A 19,898-nucleotide genomic window follows, 5' to 3' on the forward strand; every position below is an offset into this window, starting at 1 on the left:
TAAAATAAATTACACAATTACATTAATCATATATTAAAATTTTAGATTTTTTTTGTATATGTTGTATTTTGAATTTTTCAAAACGAGTATAAATTACTAAAACTGTTAAAAGTCTCACATAAATTTTTGTGATCAATGTTTAAATTTTTTTCTATAATAAGATACAATGATAATAAAATCATATAAATAAATAATTTTATTTTAATAGGTGTTTATGTTGATATATATATATATATACTTCATTTCGTTTACATTTAGTTATATATCATATACGATAAATAAGATTGATTGTTTTGATTTATTTATTTTAAAATGATTGCGAATAAACAAGAGCGGTCATTTGATTTATATGTACAAGCCAATAACTGATTTCTTAGTTATTTAATATATAATTATTATTTTATTATTTCATAATATGTAGAAAAATATAAAATAAGTATTTATTCTGCACAAGGCGTAGATCTTAACCTAAGTATGTATCTCTTTAATAATTTTGAATCTTAAACATTTTCTAAATCTCAGGCCAAAATAAAAGAAAGAAATGAAAATAAACTTAAATATCAATATTTATATCGAGCAATAACCAAAATAACACAAAAGGAGAAAAATATCGAAGATAGATAGGATTGACACGTGAACGTAAACTTCTTATAAGCATAATTAAATTTTAAATTTCTAAATCATGATATAAAACCGATCTGGCATAGTTTCATTGTAACCAAATAGTAGGCATGAGATTTTTCAGCCTAAACGTTAGGTTTTTATGCGATAAATAATTTTTTGACGTAAAATATTTTAAAAAATGAGATTAGTTCATTAGTAAACAATTATGTAATTAACAAAAAAAGTTTTAAAAAATTGTTTAAGAGTCAAATATATTAATTCGATCAATAATATAAAATTTTTTCCATATGTTATTTCTTAAATAATTTTCATATAAATTTACCATGCGCAAGAGCAGATCTTATCCTAGTTTAGTTTAATCGTCATTACTGAAATTGGATTATGCTTGATTATTTTAATTTGAATTCATCTATTTTTTTTTTCTTTTTCTTTTTTGTTTCTTTAGTTTTCCACTTTAAGACATAGAAATCCTACATGCATCTCTTGCTTGAATTATTAACGAAAATTACATTATTTATAGTACTAGACGATATCGCACCTGTTTGATGTTCTTACGATGGCATATATTGTTATTTTTGGTAGTCTGGTTACTCTAACCTCATGAAGATACTCTTTGATGAGCCTCCAAAATTTGTATGCTTTCGTTTTACTTAGTTTCCATCAAGCGTGTCCAAGTATGCTTTGTATGAATTTCGTTAACCATTGTTCTTCATGCTATCACTCAATCACTTGATTGCATTACTGTTATATCAGATTTAGCGTTTATACTTTTTTTTTTTTTTGGTAACTTCTTTTATTTCTTTTAAACTGAAAAAAGCTACAAACTTAACGCGTCACAAGGCGCCCACACTCGGGAAAATACTCGAAAAAACTTTAACTATATACACAAACCTGCCAATTTACTCCAAAAAATAATGAAGAAGAATTCGCTCGGACATCTTAACAAACTGCGAAGGGACTGAGGACAATGGAGCCTCTTATGTGCTCAATTCGTCTTTCATTTGCAGCAAGGTAATTCACTTTTTGGTCTTTCTGAAGTCTCCCTAAGCCGAAAACAAAGAAAAAACAAAATGTTTGGTTTGAGCATTCGGTATAGTATTGATTCTAGTTTATTTGTGATCAATAATACTTTGGATTGGGCCAACGTGAAAACTAGTAATGGGCTTGATTATTTATAGGTAATGTTCATCATTTGTACTCTCCCTCTTTTGATATTCTAGAAGTGACAAGCCTACCTAGAACTGTTTCCTGACTAATAACTTGTTCACAATGTATACAACAGTGTTTATCATATACAAACTACATCATATATAAATTTAAAACAAATATTTTGTCGTTCGGCAGTGAGAAAGAACGTGACTCATGTACGAATGGCTGAATCTTTCTCCACGGGATCTTACAAACATCTTGACTCACCCGGGCGACACCTACACACTACCCAATTTACTTAGCGCTTAAACCTCGGCCACGTCAACCTCCCCCGATGACGGGAGCCGTTAACTCTGACGGCGTCACATGTCGGTTCCTTAATGAAATGTGTCGGCTTGGCTCAAGTTAAGTAACGACGAACAAATCGAACGGCTCAGATCATAAACAAAATTTAAACGGACATGATTGATTTTGAATATTCTTTCTTGCCTTCACCTTTATATACTCTCTCTTCTGAAGCTTTAAGATCTGTGTGAAATCGAATCGGAGAAGAGATGACGGACGAACACAAACACAAACACGACGAACCTGTAACCGCTTCGGAGCCAGCTGTTGAGGTTGTGGAGAGGGAATCGCTGATGGACAAGATCTCGGAGAAGCTCCACCACGGTGGCGATTCTTCGTCGTCAGATGACGACGACAAGAATAAGTCTTCCGACTCTTCGTCTTCAATGAAATCGAAAGTTTACCGCTTGTTCGGAAGGGAGAAGCCTGTCCACAAGGTCCTCGGCGGTGGAAAACGTACGGTTTTTGCTCCGATCTGGTTTTGCTTTCGTGTGATTTGGTATTTGAATTGGTGTGATTTGGATCTGGGTTTGGTTAAAGGTCTAGTTTTGTGTATAAAGTTCCATGCTTTCTAATGTTTTGATATGCAGCGGCGGATATATTCATGTGGAAGAACAAGAAGATGTCTGGTGGTGTACTCGGCGGTGCTACAGCCGCTTGGGTTCTCTTTGAGTTGATGGAGTACCACCTTCTCACACTCCTCTGCCACGTCATGATTGTTGTGCTCGCTGTGTTGTTTCTCTGGTCTAATGCCACCATGTTTATCAACAAGTGAGTTTGATTATTAGATTTGGTGTTTAGTCTCTTCTCGGTTGTTAATGATTTTGAGTTTTTTTTTTTTTTTTTTTTTTGGTTAGGTCTCCACCGAAGATTCCTGAAGTTCATATCCCTGAGGAGCCTATTCTCCAGCTTGCGTCTGGGCTTAGGGTTGAAATCAATAGAGGCTTCTCTTCTCTTCGTGAGATTGCATCTGGAAGGGATCTTAAGAAGTTTCTTACTGTAAGTTCGATCTCTTTTTGGGAAGTTGTGTGCTTTGGATGTTTGTCCTGATGATATTTCAACGTTTTGATTGAGTTAAGGCTATTGCTGGCTTGTGGGTTGTGTCGATCTTGGGTGGCTGGTTCAATTTCTTGACATTGGCATACATAGGTAAATGCTTTCATCTTTCATAACGTGTAGTAGTCCTTACCTTCTCCTGATGACTAAACCTTTTTCCCTCCTGCAACAGCTCTTGTGCTGCTCTTCACGGTTCCTCTTGCCTACGACAAGTTCGAGGACAAAGTCGACCCGTTAGGTGAGAAAGCAATGATAGAGATCAAGAAGCAGTATGCAGTGTTGGACGAGAAGGTGTTGAGCAAGATCCCATTGGGCCCGTTGAAGAACAAGAAGAAAGATTAGGTTTTTACGAAAATGGTAATTCGTCGATAGCAAAAAAAGAACACGGTGTTGTGAAATGGTGTCGAAGCTATGTGTTAGATCTTTTAATATGTTATTTGGTTTTTGTCATTGTTGGTGAAGAGATGATACAGTTAGTGTTGTCTCTCTCTCTCTCTCTCTCTCTCTCTCTCTCTCTCTCTCTCTCTCTGTATAACTTAAGAATTTCAAGATATTTAAATTTTCAACTTTTCAGTCTCGTGCTTTAAGATTGTTAATTTCGTTTGATGCAAGTCAAAAAAGCTGTTTCCTCATCTTTGTAAGAAGCCTTGGGCGTTTGTACAGTATCTTATAAAATGCAATGAAACTTCCGGTCTTTAATAAGGAAGATTTATACTTAACATACTAATCTACTACATTTACCTGTAAAATGAAGTATTCCACAACAGTCAGGGTGGCCGAGTGGTCTAAGGCGCCAGACTCAAGTTCTGGTCCTCGTGAGAGGGCGTGGGTTCAAATCCCACTTCTGACAATTCTTTTCGTTTTTATATCTTTATTTTTTAGTTCATTCATTTGTGTTGTTTACTTACTTACAGTTAGCTTTTTCTACATTTGTATGGGAATTACTACAGCTACGATCACCGATTTTGTTTACAACCTAAACCAAGTCAAAACTTGACAAAAACCAAGATGAATCCGTGTAAACAATACTTCGGCTTGGTGGTGTCTTAGTCCTCCGTAGAACGCAAATAAACCAATCATTTTACACTACCACCAAGGCACCAGGCCATCAATGTGGCTGTCTGAGTGGATTATAAACCCCAAATAAGGTTTAGGATTATAATGCTAAGTTGGATTTTGAAATTAACACTTATAATCAAATGATGGACCTGCAAGTATAATCTCACATGAGACAAACCTGCAAGTGACTTTTTTTATAATCAAATGTCGTGGTGATAAAAGAAGATATTGCAAGAGAAAATAAACATCATTGTAACAAAACAAACAAAGCTAAGATAAAGTAAAGAGAGAAGCAAAGCAAACAAAGGATACATCAAAAGATCTCTCGTCAGAGAAACATAAAGAGAAAGAGATTTGTTGTAGTTATCATTACCCTCTCTAAACTTCCTTCGTTTTACATGTTGACTCTGCGTCGGTTCGTCACCAGTTCTGGATTTCCCTTCTTCATCATCGCTACGAACTCTTCGTAGTTTATTTTCCCGTCCTGACAGATTTTGAATTCACAAAAGTGAGTGCGTGTTATTAACAAGACTAATGCATATAATAAATGTGTGTATGACACGTACACGATCGGTGTCAACTTCAGCAATGATCTCTTTGATGGATTTGTCATCACCCATGTTGTATTTCTTCATGGCCTGCTCTAGCTCTTCCATTGTTATGTACCTAAATAACACAAAATCAAAAGTGTGAAGACTTTGTTACTAAAGAGGTAGCTTACTAATGTTTTTTATTACCCGCTGTTGTCCTTGTCGAAGTACTGGAAAGCAGTGTACAAGTGATCCTCACGTTCGATTCTGTTCATATGCATTGTCGCTGATATAAACTCCAAGTAGTCAATCGATCCATCTCCATCCATATCAGCCTATAAACCAAAAACCAATAATAATAAGCCTTTTGGTTTATCCAGTGGGGGAGAAAACACCAGAGACTTACTGCTTCCATTAACTGTCTTATTTCAGCCTCAGAGATCTTATTGCCAAGCTTTGGGAGACCGGTTCTCAACTCCTCCAAGGTGACTATTCCGTTTTTATCGGTGTCTAGAGCTTTGAACATCTCTTTCAGACCAATGATTTCTTCTTCAGACAGGTTCTCTGCTATGACCTTGAGTGCCATCTTCTTTAGTTTGTTCATCGCTCTGAACTGTTTCATCCTGGACAACACAGCATTGTCAAGCGGTTTGTCTGACGCCTCTCCGTCTTCTTTAATCCACGGATGATCTGCGTATGTATCAAAAACGTGTAAAAGAACAGTGTTTAATCATCAAAACAAAGTTACCAAGTGGTCTTACTCAACACTTCGCTAGCTGTAAGCCGGTCTTTAGGGTCATACTTCAACATTCTCTTCACAAGATCTTTGGCACCAGCCGACACCGTTGGCCACGGATCAGCTGAGAAGTCAAGCTCTCCTTTTAGAATAGCATCAAAGATCGCTGTCTCATTTTCTGCACAACAGAAACACATTCATGTTCCACTGTTTTAAACTCTCTTCTCAAACAAGATGAAGACAAGTAATAGTACCTCCCCAAAACGGCGGGACACCGCTGATAAGGATGAACAGAATCACACCGGCACTCCAGATATCAGCCTCTGGTCCATAGTTCCGTTTCAAAACCTCCGGGGCCACATAGTATGCACTCCCAACAAGATCCTTAAACTTATCTCCTGCATTCAACACAATCAAAGTTACACCACATATGAAAGTAATAGAGTCCATTCTCAAATTAGCCTAACCTGGTTTAAAGAAGACGGATAGACCAAAGTCTGTAGCTTTCAACGGAGAGTTCTCATCTTTGCTGAGAAAGAGAAAGTTCTCAGGCTTCAAATCTCGGTGCATCACACCCATAGAGTGGCAACTATGCACAACCATCACCATCTGCCTGCACAAATCGGCAGCGGCTCTCTCCGTGTAATGGCCTTTAGCTATGATCCTGTCGAAAAGCTCCCCTCCTTCGCACAGCTCCATTATCAGATTCACCGAGTGTCTGTCCTCGTAAGCTCCCTTCAAGTCCACTATGTTCCTACAAATCAATGCACCAATATGTTATGTTCCCCTGACATACACTAATCATTTCTAGAGTAACATATGTTCTCATTAGTCACTACCAATATTCTAAAAATCAGTCTAGCTGGCGCCTATGCGTCCCCAACTCGGCAAATCGGATCTAAACGAAACGATTTTTAGAACTAGGTGCAGGCCTAATCAATAATCTTATATAAAACAACTAACTACATCCTAGCGATTTCTTGAACATTGGTCATTACTATTGGTTCTTGATAACTAACTACATCCTAGCGATTTTTAGAACATTGGTCATTACTATTGGATCTTGACAACTAACTACATCCTAGCGATTTTTAGAACTAGGTACTCCCCTAATCAATAATCTTATATAAAACAACTAACTACATCCTAGCGATGTTTTGAAAATTGGTTATTAGTCTTGGGATCTTGACCGCCTTTCATATTCATTTTAGGAAACTCTCGAAATAAAATTACCTGTGACCACTTAGATGGTGCATAATCTGGACTTCGCGGCGAACGTCTTCAATGTCGTCACGGTGGACGAGGCGGCGCGTGGGGATCGACTTGCAGGCGAAGAGTTTTTTGGTCTCTTTGTGAGTGACGAGATACGTGACTCCGAACTGGCCACGACCTAGCTCCTTGCCGAAGTCGTACGTTCCCCTGACATTCTCCATCGGACGGCCTAAGATCCGACCGTTCTGCTGAGCAGATGCGGCGGAGCGGGATCCGCCGGTTGAGGAAGATCCGACGGGTGCGGAGCCAGAACCGGAAGATCCGCGGCGCCCTCCGGAAGGTTGGACATGGTGGACGACGTTGGTGGAGGAAGAGGAGGACGGTGGCGGACCGGAGGATTTGGACTTGCTGTGTCTGTGTCCCATTGCCGAACGAACTTTGTTTTTCTCTGAGTCAATAAAGTCAACTGAGAGGCAAAAGATCCGATGGTCCGAAGATGAACACGGGAAGATGGAGACTACGTGGCGTGTTTTTATTGGCGTTTAGCTGGAGCAATTAAAACCGCGTATTTTTGGAAAAAAAAATATATTATAAAACGACAAATTATTTTCCCACTGGAGTATAAACTTTAAGTGAATGAATGAGAAAAGGTAAAATCTTCTATTTATGTATACTTTTACGATAATTCAATCTTTTGCAATTTGAGATTGAAAATAAAATAAAATTATTACTAGGTTTTAATCCTCTAATTACAAATAACCGTATGATAACTATTTTATAAAAGCCTCTACACTGTCTAGAAGGTTTACTCAGTCAACAATTTGGACCAAGACATGAATCACAAAACAACAGTTCTTATTAACAGAAGAGAAGAGTCAAAAGTTTCAGCTTATCTGACTGACAATCAGCTTCCTTGAGTTTTCGGATCCTGAAGGCATGGGTTTACTCTGTACTCTCAGAACAGCTTCATGGAGCATTCATCAACAGAGAGAGAGAGAGAGAGAGAGAGATCTCTATTGAAAAGATCTTCCAAGTACAACTCCGCTAAATATAATAGCACCAAACCACTTGTTTGACACAAATCTATTGCAAACATCAAAACCAGAGAAGTGTTAGCTTTTTTCACATATTGAACATTCATCAAAAGTGTTACATACTTTCTACTGCAGTCAGGGCGAGATGATAAGTCAGCTGTCCCTATTTGCCATCCTAACTGTCCCGATGCAGCCACCAGTGACGCGTAGTATTGCCACCCTTCATCATCAGATCAAGAAACCAAAAGTAAAATAAAATAGTGTAGATTGAACTGGGAATCACAAAAGAAGCTTTGTGGCAGTTCAATGAGTAGTACCGAGATCTGCACTCAGTCCAGAAAGTGCAAGCAACCCCATGGATGCTGTGCCAAATCCAGTTAGCCAAAGCTTTGTGTTATCACCGAACCTAAGAGCCGTAGACTTCACACCAACCTTCACATCATCTTCTTTGTCCTGGAGAATAGCTACTCTGTTACTTTTCATAATCTATGAAAGTTAAAAGTTAAGAACAGAGTTGAATAATACCTGATGTGCATAAATAGTATCATAAACAAGAGTCCAGCAGATTCCAGAGAGATACAGAGGGAGCACAACAGCTGGCTCTACGCTTCCTTTAACTGCAGCCCATCCTAACAATGCTCCCCAGTTTATTGTCAATCCTAAAAATGCTTGAGGCTGCAATCACAATCCAAGAATCTATAATAAACAAATAAACCAAGAAGATAACATACTGACTAAATTTGAGAAGCCTTAAATTACCCAAAATGTAAACCTCTTCATAAGCGGGTAGGAGAAGACAAGGAACAATGATGAAGCCCCTAACAGACGGCTGCACAATATATAGACTGAGACGAGCTCAAGTAACTCAATCACAAAACCAAAGGGAAGGCATGACTTTATCTCTTCAAAAATTTAAACCTGTAATTGTTAAGTTGGAGAAGAATCCCTAAGCCTAGAAGCAATTGTAGCACAAGAAATTGAAGCCCTTGGAACGGTGTCAAAAGACCACTGGCTATAGGTCTTAATCTTGTACGATCAACCTGGATAGAAAATGCATTTAACATAACAAAGATTTATAACATCACTTAGTCTTTTGTGAACAACAAAACTGACCTTTGTATCAATGTCCTGATCAAGCAGATCATTTATAGTACAGCCAGCACCTCTAAGAAGTATAGCTCCGCAACCAAACAAACCCATCATTTTAAAACTAGGAAGGCTCCCAGGATCAGCAGCCAACGCAATTGACCTAATACAAGAACGAAGCTGAATCTCAAAAAGTGAAATGTCTTCACTCAAAGGGAAAGTAAAAAACTTACGTACCACATACAAGGCCAAGCAAGCAACCAAGTGCCAATAGGTTTATCCAAACGAGCAAGCTTAGCATAACCTCTAGCTCTTTCTGGTAAATACAAATCTATCCAAGAAGAATCTTCCTTAACACCACCAAAACCACTCATCTCCTGACGACCCCTTTCCAAAACCAAAGACGACGACCACATTCCAGCAACCAATCTATTAGCTTGGTGGTTATGATGATTCCACAGAGTATACTTACACAAAGGGTTGATGTAGTGTGTAATAGTAACAGGTGTGGACAAGTATATATGTTGTTGAGAGTGGAATACAGAGAGAGTTGCCGAGACGGTTGGTTTCAACAACCGTCTTGAAACACGGGACAGCACAAAAAACGCCATCTTCGAAATAGAAAGCTTTGCCTGCAAGAAAAATAAGAGTTTCAAAAACGCCAAACAAAACAAAGACTCCTGTTTCGCTTGTGTCTGTAAAAAAAAAATAATCAAACAAGACAAGACAACATTCTTACGGTCGAAATTCCAGCTAAGACTCTAGAACGTTCGTGACCGTTTCGAGTCACTACATAGGTTCGTCAATGACGAAATCTCAGAGCCTGATCTCGGTTGGTTCTAGATAATTTAGTTCCTTGGACAAAAAAACAAGAAACTACAAATCGAACTCAACAGACTGGTCGGATGATGAGGAAGAAGAATGGGAGTGGAAGCTTACCGGCGGCCAAACAACGACTCCGGTGTGAATGAGAAACTATCTGAATTCCGAGCTAGAGACTTCTCCAGTAACTTAGATGGATCATTAATGGGCCATGCATTGTTCTCTATTCCAGTAACTAGGCCAGCAAAAGCTTGGGTGTGGGCTACTGAAGAACCAAAATTATAATAAAATGATATATTTTTTTAAAAAAACAAATAGAGAATTACTATAATATCACGTTTGATAAATTTTAAACTCTTTTTTTGACATCAACTTTTACAAAAAACTTATACTAACTCATACTAACTTTGTAAACCAAAACAGGAGTTTTGCATCCATGTGAATGACGAAAAACGGTTGCTACGTGACACTGCGTGCTAGACTGTTCGCCTTTGAATTTTGCATATGTGGTAAATGAATGATTTCTGATCTCTGAGTTGAGGAAACTTTCTTTCTGGGTCATGATATCTTCCAAATAACTTGCAAAAGCTGGTTATTCTTCTGGTTCCGAAATCATCTTCACTAATTGAGAACAGTCTGTTGCAAACGTAACCTGAAACTGACATAAGTTTTTCATACACTCTATTGCCCAAAGTAGCGCTTCCACATTTGCATGAAGAGAAGAAAGACTAGCCCTGACATTTCTTGCCCCCATCAAACCATCAAAACCTTCTACAGTATTATACCAACCTTGTCCTGAAAAAGATCATTCTTTTTTCCAAAAACCATCTGTAAAACACCATCGTCCTGGAATTGACGATAGGATCGCGACCTCTGCATGTGGTGTTGCCCTCTGTGTGTTCAACAACTATGCCTCAGCCAAAAGTGTTGATTCTGTTTCTGCTAGCTTAAGCGTTTCCCAGGTATCCATATCTAAATTACTGAAAACTTTATTATTCTTTCTTTTCCAAATATACCATAGTATCCATGTAAACTAATGATCATCCATTTGCGAAAGAACTCTTCAAAAGAGATGATACATGTTTGTGAAGAGAGAACTAGTTGGAAAATTAGCTGGATTTGATGGTATCTTTGAGAGCGCTCAAACTTGAAGTGCTGGAAAACATTCAAAAAACACATGGTTTATCGATTCCTCTGAAGCTCCACATTTAGCACCACATATGTTTCTTGTATTCCTCTCGCTCGCAGATTTTTCTTAACTGCTATACACCCTAACACCAAGTGCCATAAAAAATGTTGTATTTTCGTTGGACACTATACTTTCCAACAGAACAAAATTAATTTGATTATTAGATTAAAATTTGTAGAACAAAATTAAATTTACAATATTAATATCATATGAATGAGATATTGAGTGAATATCTCACCCAATGAAAACGTTTTTATGATCAGCCATGATGATGAAACACATTAGTGGGTCTAATCAACACAATAATAGCACAAGGCTCTTTCCAGAGCATGATTCATCAGATTTTTCGAGCTTTTTCGAGCTTTGTGGAATCCATATGTCATTAAGTGAAAAAACTTGTAAAACCAACCAAAACATTTCATTTATACAACTCAGTATTTGGTGAAGACACGTAAGCTTACAACTTCATCCCAATGAGGAATCAATCCATTCGACATCTTTATAGCTATCTTTAGCATAATCAAAAGCAGAGAGAAGCTGAACCAGAAGCTTGGCGATGTTTTCCACATGAGGAGCCAGATCAATGAGTACCCAGGGATGGCTTTGGCTTTTAAGATCGCTTTTGAGTTTACCTGGATTGAGATGGACCTGTACGTAACCTGCGGGTTGCTCTAAGCCGCGTCCGTAACCCGCAGTGAAGCTCTCCAATCTTTGATTCTCATTCATCGCAATCGGCAGTTGCTCAGCCACCACAAACTCCGTCTTCACTGTGGCGTGCTCTGGTGCGCGCCAGGAACCTCACCGTTACGGTAATATTTAGTCATTCATTTGTTTTTCAATCCTGAAATAGCGACTATGAAGCATAAAGAAGTTTTTATAATAGAGTATTTAGGCCATGGAGGCGATGAAAGGTGTTTTGTATAAGAAGATTAATGTTGTGAAGAATGTGGAGGAGCTGATGAAATTTGAGCCTCATGAAATTTATTTGAGCTGATTTTCTCAAGTTTTTTCGTAACACTAAATGTGTTCTCACCTTTTCAGTGCTCTTGAGAATGATCTTTAATGAAACTGAGATTTCGAAATTGTGAGATCTTTTGTGGGACAATCTTTTGTTTGGCAAATTGGGAGATGAAGGTTCTAAAACTAAAACAAAATTGCAGTCCAGGACCATGAGTAGGCCCAATTAACCACAGTTTGTAAGTCTTCTTTATTTTTTATGTTTTCAATGTCTAAATGTGAGAGACATCGAAGAAGTAAGCGAAAGAGAAAGTAACATCTGTGATTTTGATGGCCTTAAGAGTTAATGGTGAAGCTATATCATCCGAGAGAATCTAAGTATGAAATCTCTAATATTCCTTCCTTCAACCTTTTTTGCTGGTTTTGATATTTGTTTTTTCTTGCCATAATTTATGTAGTCATAATGTTTACCTTTAAGGAGGCTGTGTACACATTTCCTCTTAGTGTTGGAAATGTGTTTAGGTCTTTTGGACTTTCTCATGAAATTGTTAGAAGAAGATTTCCTATACGTCATGTGCACATTAGTAATGAAATTGTAGAGTTTGATATTTTAATCAATGATTTACTTTCTATTATCAATATACGAAAAATAAATAGACAATAAGAAAACTAAAATTTCTTTTACTTTTTACTAGGTTTCAAGTTTTAGAACCTCTGCACAAGATTCTCCATGAATCATGAGAACTGATTCTGGAAAGGAATTTGTTCTTATTTTTCATGTTGAAAAGTATTATGTAGATCATATAGTTTCTTTTTTAAAGAAAAAAAAATTTCATATATTTAAGTTGTTTTCAAACTCAGGTTGATGTTCGATCCATATGCTAAAGTTGTATATGACTATCTCAGATTAATAAAAAGCACCGTAAAATCTAAAGTGTGAATGTATATTGTAGGTGCACATACGGTATACCTTTCCAAGCTAGCACATTTTTTTCAAGAGGATTTTGGTGAGTTTTCTATTAAAAAAAACACCTATGTAACACCTTAAAATGCCACCTTATCAACGCTTATTATTATAAGATAAATTTTTTATAATATCTATTGGTGTGTATGCTTTTTGAAATTGTTTAAGCAAATTTGATACACTATCAAGAGTTACAGAAATTACATTATCAGATTAGCTTAATACTAATTCTGTAAAAATACAAAATTTATATAAAATCTCTGTCTGCGGCATAACGCGGGTATTAACCTAGTTTATATATCAATGAGTTGATAGTTGAACACTTTGGATTAGATACGTAACTTTAGATTGAACACATTTTTTCAAGAGGATTTTGGTGAGTTTTCTATTAAAAAACCACCTATGTAACACCTTAAAATGCCACCTTATCAACGCTTATTATTATAAGATAAATTTTTATAATATCTATTGGTGTGTATGCTTTTTGAAATTGTTTAAGCAAATTTGATACACTATCAAGAGTTGCAGAAATTACACTTTAGATCTAATAATGATGTACCTGTAAAGGCCGACACAGGATGATCCGCTAGTTTTCTTTTTATAAATTGTAAATACCATTACCATCTAATGAGCAAAAGTACAAGAACATCACATAATGCAACTTGAGAACAAAATTGCTTGATAAAGCAAAATGCTTGTACAAGCCCCCAAAAAGTTTTAAAAGGCTTGTAGAAACTCATAGGACTAATCTAAGGATGTTCCTAGCTTAATGCTACCCAAATTGAAGTGAAGGCTAGGCACAAAACCTATGTGGAAATAAAATGGATGATCTACTACAAATAGTGCCACTGCCCTTTATTGTCGTCAACACATAGTTTTTACAATCATTGCACGTTTAACATACATGCATACGTGATTGCGACTTATGTATCATTTTCTCTCTCTGAATATCATCTCGCTATAAGATTTCATTCAGTAAATTAAATTTACTAGTCCCATTTAATTTAACAAAAAGAAATGCTCGTCCAAATTAACCAATACCAATACCACTATCACTAGATATGTGTTTTTTTTTTTTGGAACACATCACTAGATATGTGTATATATGGGAAATTTAAAATTAATTAACGTATCATTACATAGAACACGATACTTAGAGCTTGTTCATTCAGGGCTCTTAAGTATGGCTCTTAAGCTAATAAGTAATTAAAATAAATGAAAAATGGTAATTAATTTAGGAATCAGGTCTTAATTAAGCGTTTCAAGACACGCTTCTTAGTGGACGCGTGTTGATAGGGCATTGGAGATGTAATTTTGGTCGGTGAAGAAAACTTCAACCCGACGAAGGATGTGTTCTCTCTTCCCCGAAGTCGACGATGACCACACTACCATACGCCGACGTCGATTGCAACCTCGGAGCTTTAGCCGGCCGCGCCAAGGGTTTCGGCCGCTTCGCCGTCGGTGGTCTCCACGGCGATCTCTGCGTCGTCACCTCTCTCGTAGGTTTGACCGACAATCGTTGAACATATCTAGTCTATTGATTGCGTGATTGATTGTTAGATGATGGACCTGGATCTCTCCTCGAATGAGGTAGGAGGAAAGAGCCGTTATGGATTCTCTAATCCTCTCTGTCTTGGCGTGCTCTCTCTCTCTCTCTGTCTCTCCATAGTTCCGTAAAACTTCTCACTTTCACAGTTTGTGTCTGTGCAATAATGGCCATGTCTGAGCTTTCAACCCCCAAAACGACGTCGCCTTTCCTCCGCTCTTCGTCTCAGCTTCGCCTCTCCTCCAAGTTGCATCTTTCAAACCAGTTTCGCCATCTTCTTCTTCCTCCACCTCTCCACACAACTTCCATCTCCAAATCTCTTGCTCTGTTTTCTCAGAAGTAAGTCTCTTTACACTCTTCAAATAAAGTTTCAACCTTTATCTGATCATATGCTTGTTTTGAATTTATGTTAAAAGTAGCCAAGCACCTGTCGCGGTTCAAGAAAATGGGTCGGTGAAGACGAAGAAAGAGTGTTATGGAGTGTTCTGCCTCACCTATGACCTCAAAGCTGTAATCTTTACTTTCTCTCTGTTTCAGTTGTAAAGTTTCAACCTTTAAAACTCTTTGGTTCTTTGATTTTGAGTTCCCAAACGTGTGTGTTTACAAGAGGAGGAGACTTAATCATGGAAGAAGATGATCAATATCGCAGTCTCAGGTGCTGCAGGCATGATTTCAAACCACCTTCTCTTCAAAGTAAGTCCTTCCTTTAGATTTGATTACTTTACTTACCAATCATTTGATCTTATCTTATTGTTTTCCTTGTGTAGCTTGCTTCAGGTTCAGTGTTAGGACCAAACCAGCCCATTGCTTTGAAACTTCTTGGATCAGAGAGATCAATCCAAGCCCTCGAAGGTGTTGCAATGGAGCTGGAGGATTCCGTGTTCCCCTTGTTGAGAGAAGTTGATATAGGAACATATCCATATGAAGTGTTTCAAGATGTGGACTGGGCTCTTCTGATTGGTGCAAAGCCTTGAGGACTTGGAATGGAACGTGCTTTGTTCTGACCAAATATAACGTATACATATTTCTCCTTGATGAGAGTCTATTATAGTCTCGTTTGAGTTACTTCTATTGTCCTCTCTCTGTATATGCTTTTTTTTAAGAATCCTTAATTGGGTTCTACCATTGGAGCACTCAAAATCATTGTTTCTTAACAAAAGTTCTTAACTTTTTATTACTTATATATTCACTAAGAACCCAATTAGAGGTTTCCCCATTGAACATGCTCTTAGACCATCTTACAAGAACCAAACGAACTCCACGTACAAGACCACACTTATTCATTATTATATTGAAAACACCTTAATAAGTAAATTGAGATAGTGATGACTTGATGGTGATGGTGATGGTAATTGTGATTGTGATGTTGATTAAGCTTTGTGGACGTGCTCCTGCATCTCAGCAACCATGCTCTTGACGAGTTTCATGTAGCTACTTGGTTCGGGGACTTCATCGTTGCGCTTCTCCCAGATCATGGTGATTTTTCCGACGCAACTATCTTCAGTCTTGGGAATAAATTGGACGACGATGTCACAAACCTTGAAATGCTCCATCACGTGACCTTCAAGTCCTCTAGCCGTCATTGTTTTATTCTCATCGTCTATCTCTCTCTTCTCCTTGTATACCTCCTGTTTTCCATCTTTATATGCATGTGGTCATTAATTAAATTTAGGTCATGTTCATATGCAATGACACACTTATGAGCTGCTGTATATTTAAACTTAGATGTGTCGTATATATAAAATATTAAATGTATATTGAGAAAATTAGAAGGTATAAGTAAATAAATACCCAACGTGTAGTTCCAAATCTTGATACCCCCGTGAGAGTCCCATTCGCCCTCGTGAACGGTAACATTTTGAATGTGGTGGCCAATGGTATCAGGGAAGAGATGATTCTCGCTCTTCCACCTCTTGTAGTGTTTCTCCGCGGTCCCTTTTAAAGGAACCTCCGTCACGTATGTTCCCGACGTCGCCATTTCTCTCTCTTGTTTTAAAGCTTCAACTCTCCTTTTTTGGTTTGTTTGATGAAATAACTCTTGTCTTCGCCATGATTTATATAGTGAATGTGACAGTCAAAACATGGTTTCTACCGTCTCTTTGATCAATCATTTTTCAAAAATCCATCATTTGATAGGGCCTGCTAGAATCTTCGGTTCTTTTATTTTAACAGAAATTAATGAGCTACATAAATGAAACCACCTTTCAAGGGTAATCAAATTCACGATCGCATTATCAATGTAGGTAGTAGTTGGCACGGGATTGTTTTAATATATAACCAATCATTCCCATACACACATTTATCGTGTGTATTTCTTCTCCTTTTTCTTTGAGTAGCTTTTTGACACCATTTAAATTTACTACACAGATTGATAATTTTTTCACCTCTTGTTGGACTATAATGAAGTTCCACTTCCAACGGAATTCGAGCGGAATCCAAACCTTTTAGAGTGCTCATTCGTTACGTTTCACAACTGTTGTGCAACTTTCAGATCATTCTCACTTGCATATGGTGCATTCTGCAGCATTTTCTTAAAGTTGGTAATTAACTGCGTTTGAATGCTTCGTTAGTATTTTAGAGAAACTCGAGATGGCTAAGCTCCAAATATTGAGAATGAGCGAAACAAACTGAAACAAACCACCAAAAGCTCTCTTATCTCCTCATCAAAACACCAATGTAAAGAGCTTTTTGTTTCTCCTGTTTCGTAACTAGACTTTAGGTCAAACTGTCCTCTTTTACAAATTTGTTTTTGGGTAATAGACATAAGTCCGTTTTCATATGGAAGCTGTGTCGTGGCGCCCTTCCATTGGGAACTAATCTTCAGGGCCATGGGATTATCACAGACGGCTCTTGCCCACACTGCACTCAGCCGGAAACAGCCCTGCATCTGTTCTTCCTTTGCCCTTTCGCAAAACAAGTGTGGAACCTTGCTCCTTTCCACTCAGTACCGGACTTCGCCACAGCCACCTCACTCCATGATTGCTTTGCATTCATATCGACTCTGCGATGCTTACCGCCAACGGGTATTTCAAGCAACCTCTCCCCGTGGATCCTCTGGGGGATCTGGACATCACGAAACCTGCTTTTGTTTGAGAACAAGTCAGTTACGGCGCGATCTATGGTAGTGAATGCAGTGGTAGCAGCTCGCGAATGGCTACTTGCGCAGGTGGTAAACACAACAAAGAGCTCTCCTACACAAACAGGTAATAAGACACCCCCTACCAACCCTGATGTGATCTACTGCAATACGGATGCGGCATGGTCTGTTTCAAGAAGAGCAGTGTGATAACCCGCCCTTCGGGATAAGAATGGTCGAGACAGAAGATTGGCCGAACATCAACTTGGTGGTCAAATCGCGGGCGGTAAAGATCGATCGGGAAATTTCGAAGCACGAGGTGGTCGAAGAATTGATCGTGAGTGAATTATGAGTCGAATAAGCTACTCGGCCATAGTTAGAAGATGTTATAGATTGATGAAACTGACGTTTTAGAAGCATAACATTCTTGGAAGCACGACGGTTTAGAAGCTCGATGTTTTAGAAGAATGATGTTTCTTCAGTATGAAGTTTTCCGCTGAACTTCGTGACAGCGGAATATTATTTCGAAGACATTGGAAGCAGGACGGGAATTAATCAGGACGGGAATCAAGCACGACGGGATCGAAGCACGACGGGAAAACCCAAAATTAGACAAAAACCCAAATTTCGGTATTATGCAAGTCTTCGATGAAGCCGAAGGATCGAGAAATATTTACGGCCAAGGTCAGAGTTCAGATTGGAGTTTATTAAAAATATTAAACTCATCTGAACGGGAGCAGAAAAATATTTGGAGTTAATCGCGGATCAGAAAATTGCCGGAATGACTGAAATCAAGCGAATGAACCGAGAAGCTCGAGGTGGCTCATTGCATGGGTTCAGAACGTGGTGTCAACCATCTAACAAGCTGAGTGTCTACAGAAGCTCGAGGTGTCGTCGTGCATGGAAGCTGTACATGCAGCCTAACATGTAGAAGCACGAGGTGGATCGACCAAGCACGAGGTGTCTCCGCGCATGCAACCGAAGCATGCTGATCGACATGTGTGTGCTGCTGTGGCGCATTGCATGAGTTCTAGTCATGCATCCTGACATCTGGGAGGAGTGGTGGCGTCCTGCATGTGTCCTGGACATGCAGCCAGCCATGTGGAGCACGAGGTGCCGTCGCACATGCGTCCGGTGCCATGCGAAGCGACACACGGGCTGCCACCAACCTGAAGCTGATTGGTTGGTGTCTTCTATAAATAGCCCACGAACCCAGCTTATTTCATCACATCCAGACCTGTCCAAACCACCTTAAAAACGTGAGAAAAAATAGAAAAAGAAAGCAAGAGTTTCCGATCTATTTCGAGAATTTTAGAGAGATTGCGAGGTCAGTTCTCTACTGATTTCGAGTCAGTGCCTAGGGATGTTTTTGTCCAACTGAATTCGTCCAGGCCACTCAGTTCCTTTGATGATCAAGTGGAGATGCTGTCCGGAGTTAGTTCAGTTCTACGGGTTCAGATCAGTCGAAGTTCTGCTCGATACTCCGCCGGGAAGTCCGGAGAACTGTCCAGAAGCTAGAGGAGGTTATGTCTGAGTCCAGATCAGCTTGTCGAGGCCTATCAGTTTCTTCATGGTGAAGCCGAGGTTCTGTCCAAGTCGAGATCAGTTCAGTCCAGTCTATTCAAGTCGTCCATTGGGTTTTGGCCAAGTCCTCTCCGATCAACCAGTTGCTTCTCGCCTAGAACACTATGAGTTGGCTTGTTTGAATTCCACATGGAATTTAGGGTAGATTGAGTCTGCATATAGATTAGAATTATCACGCTATTGAATGGTAGAGTCCTTAGGGTTATTTTATTTATGGAACCAAACTCATTTTAGCAAGGGCTAAGCTGAGATGAATGGAATTAAGACTGAGTTGATAACTTGATTAGGACTAGGACTAGGATGCATCATGTTTTATATTCTTGTGTGTTGATATGGTTGAGTGCAGGTTCCCGTTATCTTTAAAGATAGTTTCATAGCAGGAGGCTGAACTATCTGAGCAACGGTTTGATTGAGTTGTTTAGTATTGATATTATTGTTTAATTGTTGGTGTTAGTGGTCTTAGGCCATATAGGCCGAATTACTGGTTGGTTACTCTTGTAGAGTCGAGTGTCTAGTTAGGATCTGGAACTTTAGCCTTAGGTTAGGTTCTAGATTGAGTTTGTGTTGTGTGAGTGTTGCCGACAGTATGTGCGTAACCCGCCCATACTAGGCTTGTTTGGGGTTGACTAGTGTTTCCTCGGCCTCGTATTCAGCGGGTTCAAGGAAACCCCTTATTCGCTGGATCGGGAAGACTCAGAGAGACGGTATCATGGCCTATGGCTGAGTGATTACACGACGGTGTAATTTGGCAGTGACTCGAAGGACTGTGAACTGTCGCGCGGTGACCCGAATGACTGTGGGCCGCGGTCGGTTGAAAGTTCCTTCTTCTGGCCTTTGTGGTAGGAAAATAGGATATTGCCGATAGAGAGGAGGAACACGAAGTCACCAGGGCCCAGGTTAGAGTGTTGTGTTAGTGTGTCGTAGAGGGT

The 19,898-nt window shown here is 38.8% G+C and overlaps 4 protein-coding genes, 1 long non-coding RNA gene and 1 other non-coding gene across 7 annotated transcripts; 3 read left to right on the forward strand and 3 right to left on the reverse strand.

The window, feature by feature from the left end:
• Positions 1-2,235: 2,235 nt before the first annotated feature.
• On the forward strand, positions 2,236-3,747 carry LOC111207887 (reticulon-like protein B1). The gene is made up of 5 exons (XM_022706384.2): positions 2,236-2,574; positions 2,709-2,889; positions 2,976-3,117; positions 3,198-3,267; positions 3,347-3,747. The coding sequence occupies exons 1-5, from the start codon at positions 2,328-2,330 to the stop codon at positions 3,514-3,516; spliced, it is 810 nt and encodes a 269-aa protein (XP_022562105.1). The 5' UTR covers positions 2,236-2,327; the 3' UTR covers positions 3,517-3,747.
• Positions 3,748-3,940: 193 nt separating this feature from the next.
• Positions 3,941-4,024, forward strand: TRNAL-CAA. Its single transcript has one exon. It is a non-coding gene; the product is annotated as a tRNA-Leu (tRNA).
• Positions 4,025-4,443: 419 nt separating this feature from the next.
• On the reverse strand, positions 4,444-7,213 carry LOC111198124 (calcium-dependent protein kinase 3-like). The gene is made up of 8 exons (XM_022706382.2): positions 6,733-7,213; positions 5,967-6,253; positions 5,754-5,897; positions 5,525-5,677; positions 5,170-5,453; positions 4,971-5,098; positions 4,800-4,899; positions 4,444-4,717 (listed from the first exon to the last, which is right to left on the reverse strand). The coding sequence occupies exons 1-8, from the start codon at positions 7,134-7,136 to the stop codon at positions 4,628-4,630; spliced, it is 1,590 nt and encodes a 529-aa protein (XP_022562103.2). The 5' UTR covers positions 7,137-7,213; the 3' UTR covers positions 4,444-4,627.
• A 198-nt stretch (positions 7,214-7,411) lies between these two features.
• On the reverse strand, positions 7,412-9,815 carry LOC111207886 (4-hydroxybenzoate polyprenyltransferase, mitochondrial). Its single transcript, XM_022706383.2, has 9 exons — positions 9,571-9,815; positions 9,069-9,463; positions 8,859-8,994; positions 8,664-8,785; positions 8,505-8,574; positions 8,271-8,420; positions 8,063-8,198; positions 7,869-7,965; positions 7,412-7,794 (listed from the first exon to the last, which is right to left on the reverse strand). Exons 2-9 carry the CDS (start codon positions 9,440-9,442, stop codon positions 7,725-7,727), a joined length of 1,155 nt encoding a protein of 384 aa, XP_022562104.2. The 5' UTR covers positions 9,443-9,463; positions 9,571-9,815; the 3' UTR covers positions 7,412-7,724.
• Positions 9,816-13,945: 4,130 nt separating this feature from the next.
• Positions 13,946-15,525, forward strand: LOC106381908. 2 transcript variants are annotated; one of them, XR_007326297.1, is made up of 4 exons: positions 13,956-14,648; positions 14,726-14,819; positions 14,917-15,002; positions 15,077-15,525. It is a non-coding gene; the product is annotated as an uncharacterized LOC106381908 (long non-coding RNA). The 2 variants fall into 2 exon arrangements; XR_007326296.1 differs by having other exon boundaries at positions 13,946-14,648; positions 14,726-15,002.
• Positions 15,453-16,351, reverse strand: LOC125590088 (MLP-like protein 328). Its single transcript, XM_048763066.1, has 2 exons — positions 16,101-16,351; positions 15,453-15,948 (listed from the first exon to the last, which is right to left on the reverse strand). Exons 1-2 carry the CDS (start codon positions 16,285-16,287, stop codon positions 15,680-15,682), a joined length of 456 nt encoding a protein of 151 aa, XP_048619023.1. The 5' UTR covers positions 16,288-16,351; the 3' UTR covers positions 15,453-15,679.
• Between the last annotated feature and the right edge of the window lie 3,547 nt (positions 16,352-19,898).

Source organism: Brassica napus, chromosome C7, assembly GCF_020379485.1.
Source record: "Brassica napus cultivar Da-Ae chromosome C7, Da-Ae, whole genome shotgun sequence".
Taxonomy (NCBI): Eukaryota; Viridiplantae; Streptophyta; class Magnoliopsida; order Brassicales; family Brassicaceae; genus Brassica; species Brassica napus.